A 10,959-nucleotide genomic window follows, 5' to 3' on the forward strand; every position below is an offset into this window, starting at 1 on the left:
AAAGAAATGAAGACAGCCTAAGAGATCTCTGGGATAGCATTAAACGCAACAACATTCGCATTATAGGGGTCCCAGAAGGAGAAGAGAGAAAGGACCCGAGAAAATATTTGAAGAGATTATAGTGGAAATCTTCCCTAACATGGGAAAGGAAATAGCCACCCAAGTCCAGGAAGCGCAGAGAGTCCCAGGCAGGATAAACCCAAGGAGAAACACACCGAGACACATAGTAATCAAATTGACTAAAATTAAAGACAAACAAAAATTATTGAAAGCAACAAGGGAAAAATGACAAATAACATACAAGTGAACTCCCATAAGGTTAACAACTGATTTCTCAACAGAAACTCTACAAGCCAGAAGGGAGTGGCACGATATATTTAAAGTGATGAAAGGGAAGAACCTACAACCAAGATTACTCTACCCGGCAAGGATCTCATTCAGATTCGATGGAGAAATCAAAAGCTTTACAGACAAGCAAAAGCTAAGAGAATTCAGCACCACCAAACCAGCTCTACAACAAATGCTAAAGGAACTTCTCTAAGTGGGAAACACAAGAGAAGAAAAGGACCTACAAAAACAAACCCGAAACAATTGAGAAGATGGTAATAGGAACATACACATCGATAATTACCTTAAATGTGAATGGATGAAATGTTCCTACTAAATGACACAGGCTCATTGAATGGATATGAAAACAAGACACATATATATGCTGTCTACAAGAGACCCAATTCAGACCTAGGGACACATACAGACTGAAAGTGAGGGGATGGAAAAAGATATTCCATGCAAATGGACATCAAAAGAAAGCTGGAGTAGCAATACTCATATCAGATAAAATAGACTTTAAAATAAAGAATGTTACAAGAGACAAGGACACCACATAATGTTCAAGGGCTCAATACATAAGGCAACTGCTAACAGCTGTAAAAGAGGAAATCGACAGTAACACAATAATAGCGGGGGACTTTAACACCTCACCTAAACCAATGGACAGATCATCCAGACAGAAAATCAATAAGGAAACACAGGCTTTAAATGACACAATAGACCAGATAGATTTAATTGATATTTATAGGAGATTCCATCCGAAAACAGCAGATTACACTTTCTTCTCAAGTGCGCACAGTACATTCTCCAGGATAGATCACATCTTGGGTCACAAATCAAGCCTCGGTAAATTTAAGAAAATTGAAATCTTATCGAGGAACTTTTCCGACCACAATGCTATGAGATTAGAAGTCAATTACAGGGAAAAAAACATTAAAAACACAAACACATAGAGGTTAAACAATACGTTACTAAATAACCAAAGATCATTGAAGAAATCAAAGAGGAAATCAAAAAAATACCTAGAGACAAATGACAACGAAAACACGACGATCCCAAAACCTATGGGATGCAGCAAAAGCAGTTTTAAGAGGGAAGTTTATAGCAGTACAATCCTACCTCAAGAAACAAGAAAAATCTCCAATAAACCATCTAACCTTACACATAAAGGAACTAGAGAAAGAAGAACAAACAAAACCCAAAGTTAGTAGAAGGAAAGAAATCATAAAGATCAGAGCAGAAATAAATGAAATAGAAACAAAGAAAACAATAGCAAAGATCAATAAAGCTAAAAAACAAAAACAAAAAGCCACTCATGCTTCTAGGCCCTGAGCATGTTTTTCTTAGCCCTTTTTTTACTGTGCCTTTCCCTCAGAAGGCTCAGATTAAATGTGTTGTTTGCCACTGTCACAGTTAGTCCTCATCCTGATAGTAATAATAAAATGGTTCTAATTCTTTTACCCTTGTGAAAAGATTTTATATGAACTATCACTTTAATTTCCTTTCTAATTCCTTTTGTAGTTTGAAATGTTATGAAACCACTGTCCGTGTTTCATTACGATTAAAGATAAAGGACTGAGTATGCTGCTCTTGAGGGAACCCAGCACTCTAAATATATCCGCCCCCCCCCCCTATATTTTTGTTTGTTTGTTTCAGGGAGAATATCCCATTAAGAATTTCAGAAAATTTTGGGTTTCAAAATCTTTGCCTTGGACCCCCTTGCTTCCTCTTTCCTTGCAGAGTCATGTGTGTCTTATCAACTCAGAAAATTGAAAATGGCTCTGTGTGTTAACGCTCAGTTCTTCTATCACCTCCAGCCGACTGTTCTACCTTCCGAGTAGACACTGCTGTTATCAAGCAGAGAGTGCCGATCTTAATCAAGTACCTAGACTCAGATACGGAGAAGGAACTGCAAGCACTTTATGCACTACAAGCATCAATAGTAAAACTTGATCAACCTGCCAGTAAGTTTACCTCTTGCTCCAATTAACCCAACCAGAGGGTGAGATTTATCCAGGCCAAGACACGAGAGATGGTTGGATGGGCTTGAACAGTGGATAATAGAAGAATCACTAATTACAAAAACTCAGATAACCAATAACTTTAATAGACCTGAACGTTTTTAAGTGTTTGACTTTTATGAGAAAATGATAACAAGAACACTAGTTTATATTAGAGATTTAATCCTCATCCTAGGGCAGGTCTGTCTAATAGACTCTCTGCAATGATGGAAATGTATCTCTGTCATGCAGTATGGTAACCATGAGCCACATATGTCCGTTGAGCACTTAAATGTGGCTACTGTGACTGAGGAAATAAATTTCATTTAATTTAAATGTAAATAGCCACATGTGGTTAGTGGCTACCCTATTGGACAACACAGGTCTAGGGCATCTTGGCATTAGCATATGTGCAGAACAGTTTTTCACCTTCTTTGACACAGGTCTTAATAATGAAAGAGGATGATACTCTTCAGAATCCTCAGGTACCCAACAAAGACATTAAGGCAGTTTAGACTAATTTTCTTAAAATTAAGAGTTATGATTAATACTGGCTAACCAGACAAATAAGGTAACCTGAACACCAGAGTCTTAGTGATGCTGGTAAATTAACTGAATTGTATTAAATCTTGAAAATTCAGTTGAAACTTGTGAAAGTGGATAGTAAATACTTGGCTATTTTAGAGATAGCACTGAAGTAGTTCTTTGGCATTTCCTTAGGTTGTAGCTTTTTCAGAGTTTTCCTTCTTGGCTAGTACTGTTAAATCCCTCTGGGAAATAAAGGAAAAGATTGAAACGATCCTCAGGGTGTAACCGAAGAGACATTCTATCTATAAATCTCTCTTTTTTGAACAATAATATAAGCTAAGTTTCCACTGTGAGAGCAAAACAGAGGATTAAAATTGCCCAGATCATCTGGGCATTGAAAACAATAACCAACGACTATCGTTTCACTGGATAAAATCCAGATGAGATAGTTTTTACCCATTTTTTTCATATGAATTATTACTCTTTTCATTTTGAAAACAACATTAGAGGGGGGGAAAGTACATTCTGCCTTTTCCTCCGAAAATTTGTAAAAATAATATATTTTTATTTTAAAATTTCAAACAAAATGTAGAAAGAAGAAAGTAAAAAAGAAAAGTATTCTTGTACTTAATTTTTAAGTGTTTAGGGTGAGAACTACATGATATCAAACAACTCAGCAATATCAGAAAATAGTTCAAATTGAACAAAATAATAGGAATAGGAAATAGGTTAGACTGCTTAAATTTTTCCCATTCTTTAGACAAATGGTTTTGCTCTTATGCTATCAAGAGGGAGTGTGATGAAGTGTCATGGATGCTCTTATCCTGGGGAGTTCATGTGCATCCATTCACTGCTTGGAAATACGGTGTTCTCGCAGCTACAGTGCCCCCAGAATTGATGGTTTATTTTCACCTCCTTGCAGATTTGCTACGGATGTTTTTTGATTGCCTGTATGACGAGGAGGTGATCTCTGAGGATGCCTTCTACAAATGGGAAAGCAGCAAGGACCCCGCAGAGCAGAATGGGAAGGGTGTGGCCCTGAAATCTGTCACAGCATTCTTCACATGGCTGCGGGAAGCAGAAGAGGAGTCTGAGGATAACTAAAACTTCAAATACACAAAATGAAACAAAAGAAACAATTTAAGTATTTTTATAAAAAGTGTCACGTCTTCGCCAATCACAGTGCAGCAAAGCCAATTCTCGCAGAAACCCCCACGTGTGCACGAGTGGGAGAGGGGAAAGAGAAAGAAAGGTGATCATGGAGGAAAAAGGTACTGGAAAAAAGTAAACTTCAAACCTGAGGGCGGGAGCACTAAAACCAAAATACATGTATTATTTATAGAAAGTATTTTCTGTTTTAATCTTTTCTTTTTAAACGAGGACTCATACTATAAAAAGAAAACATCTGTTTAGCAAAAAAAAAAAAGTTGAGAACTTTTAATTTATTTTAAGGACTGCAAATGCCAGTGTAATTTTTTAATTTGCAGTTTCTGTAAACAACTTGTATAATAGAAAAGCAGAGAAATAAATTTCCCTCCCCTTCAGATGCACCTCACGTTTGTTTTAAAGCATAGTATTTAGTCCAGATTTAAGAAGGTTTGGGGTGAACAAGGTAAGAAAGATTTTTTTTTTTTTTTTTTGGCATCAAATCTTTCTGCCTGCCTCTCAGCTTGCTTCAGAAAATAAAAAAATCAAAATAGTAATCAAAACATACATAACCTTGGAACAGAAGGAAATGCTGTGGACCAGAGAACTCCAAGAATTGTTTAAAAAAGAAGTGCTACCCTGGGAAAAGTACTCTTAATACTTTTGAAATCTTTAGAGCAACTTTAAGGCTTGTAAATACATAGAACAAATATTTAAAAAAACAAAAAGAAATTGACTCAATACTATTTCTTTTCACTTTCAAAATATAAAGAACAAAATAAAGACAAACATTGCAAGTTTAAAAGAAAGTAAAGTGACTTCTCCTTTTGACAGCTGCTGCATGTGCGCCCATCTCTGGGAGGTGCTGTCTGGCTTCTCGCTGTCTAATCAAAATCACTTCTGAAGTAGGAAAGAGTGAGAGAGAGAGAGAGAGAGAGAGAGAGAGTGTGTGTGTGTGTGTGTGTGTGTCTGTCTGTCTGTCTGTCTGTCTGTCTGCCTGCCTGCCTGCCTGCCTACCTGCCTGTGTGTCTGCAGTTGGAAAAGGCAAGCTACTTTGTGGGTAAAGGAGGACACTTGTGCTTGGGTGGGAGAGCTTCTGTGAAGTCCAGGGGATGCTTCTTTCCAACGCCAACTAGAAATGCATTCGTGGTAGGAACAAACCTAACAGCAATATTTTAAATAACCACGTGTTCCACTCTATGTATTTGGATTAGGGGCGCTAATTCAATGTGATACCACCACTACCACTGATTTTTAAAATCATCATTGCTTCCAGTGCTTAAGAAACCCAAAGATGTCTTCTAAAAAATGAAAGAAACCAAAGCTAAATTACACTTTTTAAAAAGTGGGTGTGGGGTCTAAAACCAAACCAATACCATGTGTGAAAATCACATTTTTCCCAACTTCAACTTCACTCAAGCCATTCTGGTGAGTATAAAACGAGCTGTGGTTTGGGCCTCTGTTTCTCCGACAGATACTGGAGTGCCGTACTGTGCTTTGTTTTTTTTCTTCTTTGATGAAATTGTAGTCTCTACAGGTGGCTTTCCATTTCAATTGTTTGTAGGCCATCACCCTACAAAATGTATTATGAAGAAAGCCATGCTGCTCCCAAATAAGCAGTCTTGTATTTTGTATCTGGCTAACCAAAGAGTTCTTCTAGCTTCCACCTCTGAAGAAGTATTCCCGTTAAGAGACTTGGCAAGACTTGTGATGCACAAGAACAAAATTGTCCATAGCAATAAAAAGCCCTTCTTCAGAATGTAGTTGAACACAGTACAGGATCCCACTACGTGAGCCCACTGCCCAGGGGTGGAAAGCTGTTCTCGAAGAACAAAATCCTGAAAGTCTTGTGACAGGCGTATGACAGCAGCTGTCATCAGAGATGCGGCCTGAAAAGTGTCAGGGTCTGGCTGCAGGCTCTGCCTGGGAACCCTCAGTTGGAAGAAGCAACTTGATTCTGTGTTATATTGAGTTTTTAACAGCTGCCAGAATCAAAAGTGCAGAGGATTCTGATCCAGGAATCTCCTGACTGATGCAGTTTTAGGTGTCTGATGCAGCACTCACTCACAGGGGTGAAGGGTGGTGGGTGGAGATGGAGAAGCAAGGTGGTGACTGCCTCTTGGAAATCCGCGGCGCTCCTTTGCAGGGGTCTAGCCAGGACGGAACTTCAGGTACTAGTGATGGCCTATTCATGGGTATTTTAGATGTGGACAAGTGTAAGGATTGGAGGAAAGAGAATAATATTGGGGGGGAAATAATTCAAGGGTTGAAAAAAGCTTCAGCTATAAACGTCTGTAGTACAGTAACAGAAATAGTGTTTGAAATCTCACCTATAAGTGTGAAGTGTGATGAGGAGACTACAGAGTAATTTATGGGTAACTTGTTGCTTTGTGCACAGAACGTTAGATGGGATTAGCAAGATTACCTAATGGCAAAATAAGAGCAAAGTGGGAGAATTGATCCACACTTACACCCGCTGAAATGCAAAACACGGTCATGAATCTTACCCTGTTCACAGTTTTCTTTTTTGTTCTTGTGTTTTATTTTTTTAATTAATTTTGATTGGCGTATAGTTGCTTTACAATGTTGTGTTAGCTTCTCCTGCACAGCAAAATGGATCAGCCATACATACACATATATCCCCTCCCTTTTGGATTTCCCTCACAGTTTTCTTACTGGAAAGCAAGGTTTGGTTGTTTTTGGTTTAAAGTAATAGGTGACGTGGCCAGCACTGACATGGCTGCAACTCCTTCAAGCTGTCACGAAAGCTCTTTCACCCATTTGAACTCTGGGAAGAGGTTCATTAATTAAGGTTTAGTTCACTGCTTAAGGTGCTTTATGCCTGTATTCAAACCAGCTAACTTACAGCTTCTCAGTAAGTTTAAATGAGAGTTTTTCCCTTTCTAGAAAAAGAACATGATGCCAATTTTCAAAATAAACCCATCTTAGATTCTCACAAAGACCAGCAAGCCTGTTCATGGCTGCATCATGAACTTGGTTCATTCAACAAACATTTACTGAGCATTTACTGCGTTCTAAGTGCAGGGAATAAAACAGTGAACAGAGCAATCTTTGCTCACATGGAGGTCACATTTTTCATGGACAAAAGAAAAAAAGAAAGCTAGAAGTTTACATTGCTACGTCAGCGCACTGTCCCCCCGAGACCGGTCTGGCGCTTATTACGGTGGCAGATCTTTGATATGGTTTTTGTCTTTTTTAATATATTTCAAAATACAATCTAGATTATTTACAACAATTAACCCAAAGACAGTTTTATCTGGTCTAGGACCACTCTTCAAACAAGTTATCATGCTGGGGTTTTTGACATCTTTTTGTTTCAAATGGCTCCATTCAAGGAGAATTTCCTTTTATCACTCTGTGAACTTGATCCAGTCAAAAGGAAAATTGATCCAGTCAAAAGGATTCTAAGCTAGAAAAAATAGTCTTGGGCTCTTGGATGTAATTCTGTGTTATCATTACTTAAGTTTTATTCTCTTTTTTTTTTTTTTCTTTTTTTGGCCGTGCCATGCAGCTTGCAGGATCCCAGTTCCCAGACCGGGGATTGAACCCAAGCCACAGCAGCGAAAGTGCTGAATCCTAACCACTAGACTACCAAAACTCCCTTAAGTTTTATTACTTTAAAAAAAAAAAAAAATGTAGGGATCCAGTTTTTCAGTTTTGACCATTCCATTGGCCCTTATGCACTCCTACATTCCCCATTTTGGAGAGAAGAACATTTTGCATTCCTTTCTTTATTTTTGTGTTGCTTTTTTTCTTATTGAGATATATTTCACATACTATAAAATTCACCCAAAATTTACTATATTCACAGTTGTGCAACCATCACCACTATATAATGTCAGAGCATTTTCATCATGCCGAAAAGAAGCACATATCCTTTAGTAGTCCCTCCTCATTCTCTACTCTCTTCAGCCTCTGAGAGCCACTTAATTCTATTTTTTGTTTCTGTAGATTCATTTAGATGAAATCATACATTGCATTGCTCCAGTACAACATTTAGCAAATGATCAAACCTCACAGGTGTTTGCAACATCAGGGACCTGACAGCAAGGTTTAAGACCCTGATTTTCCCCTGTTTTTGACTTTTTGTTCTCTGTCACTTCTTGAAGTATAACTTGGAAATATGTTTACAACCATCAGCTAATTTTGAACAAGTTCCTGAGAATTTCCTTTTGTCACTCTGTTAACTTGATGTATATGACCTGGGATATCTGACATCCTAGCACTGGCAACTAGGGTCTGGTCATTTTTGACCTCATTTATTGCTACTTGAATAACTTTTCCATGGGGTTGAAATTCCTGCATGAATTAGAGGCTACTACAGTGTACCCTAGAGAAGTTAAGATGTAGCTTGACTTGGAGTCTGAGGTTTTATTTGTCCTCTCCCTTGAGGCACATTTGGACATAGTGACTGTTGAGGCTGCTTACTTGTCATGAAAGTAAAATTACTCATTAAGGAATAAAAATGCCTTGAAACAGCCCCTACTACTCGTTAGTCCCAGTTTATTAGTCTTATAGAAGATTACTTTTCCTATTCAATAAACTTGAGCTCTAAGTCTCCACATCCTCCAGTAGTTTAGGGAGAGATACACTATATGCTTACTAGCTTCAAATATCACATGTATCCCTCAGAGGGAAAAATGGTTATATGTTAATGGGACTACCAACCATCCCCCTCACCCAAAACAAAAGGAAGACATCATTTTGTATTACCAAATCATGAAATGACTTAGCATATCAAAGAAAAAAAGCTACAGAGACCCATGTGCCAAACTTTTAAAAAATGTTTTATTTTGAAATAATTTTACTCTATGGGAAAGTTTCAAATTTAGTAGAGAGAGTTCCATATACACTTCACTCAATTCCATATTAATGTCTTACACTACCAGAGGACATTTATCAAAACTAAGAAACCAGCATTGGTGCATTGCTGTTAACTCCAGACTTTATCACAACTGTTCCTTGTGTCCTTTTTGTAGTCCTGGATGCAATCCAGGATACCACATTGCGTTTAGTCATCATGTATTGTTACTGTCCTCTGGCCTTTGACAGTTTAATTTTAATCTTTCCTTGTTTGTCATGACCTTGACAGCACTGGTCAGGTACTTTGTAGAATGTCCCTCAATTCAGGTGTTTTTCAGATGATTAGAGTTTGGGGTAAAAATACCTTTTTTTTTTTTTTTTTTTTTGCGGTACGCGGACCTCTCACTGTTGTGGCCTCTCCCGTTGGGGAGCACAGGCTCAGCGGCCATGGCTCACGGGCCCAGCCGCTCTGCGGCATGTGGGATCTTCCCGGACCGGGGCACGAACCCGTGTCCCCTGCATCGACAGGCGGACTCTCAACCACTGCGCCACCAGGGAAGCCCGTAAAAATACCTTTTAAGTGAAGTGCCCTCCTTATATCAGAGGGTATGTGATGCCCCCATGACGTCATTGGTGATGTTTAACCTTGACTACATGGTTAAGGTGGTGTTTGTTAGGTCTCCACTCTAAAGTTGTTTTTCTTTTCCCCCTTTCTTACTCTGGTCTATTTGGAAGCTAGTCACTAAGTCTAGCCCACATTGGGGGAGGGAGGGTGGAATAGGAGAGAATTAAGCTCCACTTCCTTCCTGGAGTTGGAGATACCTGCTTATTATTTCGAATTCTCCTGCAAGAAAGATTTGTCTCTTCTATTTGTCTCTTTATTAAGTCGTGTGTAAATACACACACACACACACACATACACACATATATAACTATATTATATATACACATATATATCAGTACAGATTCATATATATTTATCTTACACTTTGAGTTATAATCCAATACCACATTATTTTGTCACCCAGATTGTTCCAGCTTTGGCCTTGGGAGCTCTTTCAAGTTGATTTATGTGTCTCTCTGACATTGCTTCATCTGTTTGTTTTTAGAGCACTTGCTTTGTGACAGTACAAGATGCCACTGGAGTATCTTGTATTTTTGTATTTTTCCTGCCCTAGTCATAGAGTCCGTCATTTCCTCAAGGAGCCTTGGTTTCTTTTAGGAGAATAGTATTTAGAAACCAAGATCTGGGCACTGGGTGAGCTCATTACTACTGGGGTTTCTCTGCTTCTAGTTCTGCCAGCACTGTAAACTCTTTTTTTTTTTTTTTTTAATACTGAATGTGAGATCTTGCCAGTTTCACAGGAACACTGACTTTTTACAAATACTGCTTCATTTTTTATATGATAACTCTGGTACCCAAAAGACTTCACCCTATAGACATTACGGTTATGCTTTTGCTCACCCTACCTAACAAGAAAAAAGGATTAGAACTATTCCCTCTCTTTCCCTATTATGATAATTTGTTTTAACTTTCCCTTAGCTAGCAATATTCAGACAATCTACTAAAGTACCATACATTACAGTGTTAAAATCTTACCTGAGAGACTAACTCAATTAAATAATAATAATGGAAGTTGCTAAATAACCAGAAGTTAACTGACAATGGAAACCATTGTACTGCATATCAAAACTTGATGAGATGCAACTAAAGTAGTACTTCGAGGTAAATGTAGTGTCTTAGATTTATTCAGGAAACATGAAAGAGTTAAACAAATTAGGCCATCGAAGGAACCAGCTGAGTAAAAAACATGCTACCTGAGTGGATAGCAAGAGTTCATATAGGAAGAAGTTGTATGCAGTGTCGTGGAAAGGAGATCTTGACTAGAGTTAGGAGGCTTGTGTTCTGATGCTAACGCTACTGTTTGCTGCTAATTTGTTCACTGTCACTTGTATGGGCCCCCACCGTCCTCTCTAAAAAGGGTTCACTCATGCCAACCATATGAGCACATCCAGAATCACTTTAAATACTGTTTACCAAGCTTAACAGTGAATTAAGTTTTGGTGAAATAGGATATTAAACTTTTCAAAGAAGTAAGAATATAAAGATTTTCTGAAATTTTCAAAACAA

General features: G+C 38.2%; 1 protein-coding gene across 4 annotated transcripts in view; it reads left to right on the forward strand.

Annotated features, from left to right (window-relative positions):
* EIF4G3 (eukaryotic translation initiation factor 4 gamma 3) overlaps positions 1-4,567 on the forward strand; it is a 366,332-nt gene extending 361,765 nt beyond the window's left edge. For all 4 annotated transcript variants that reach the window (XM_022551756.3, XM_089899604.1, XM_089899606.1 and 1 more), the window contains 2 exons: positions 2,148-2,294; positions 3,781-4,567. In XM_022551756.3, the coding sequence (XP_022407464.2) occupies positions 2,148-2,294; positions 3,781-3,962 (329 nt within the window). In that variant the 3' untranslated portion in view covers positions 3,963-4,567. The remainder of the gene's footprint in view (positions 1-2,147; positions 2,295-3,780) is intronic.
* Positions 4,568-10,959: the final 6,392 nt, after the last annotated feature.

This window comes from Delphinapterus leucas, chromosome 1, assembly GCF_059928025.1.
Source record: "Delphinapterus leucas isolate spDelLeu-1000000601 "Yukka" chromosome 1, BTC_Dleu_Yukka2, whole genome shotgun sequence".
In the NCBI taxonomy this organism is placed as follows: domain Eukaryota; kingdom Metazoa; phylum Chordata; class Mammalia; order Artiodactyla; family Monodontidae; genus Delphinapterus; species Delphinapterus leucas.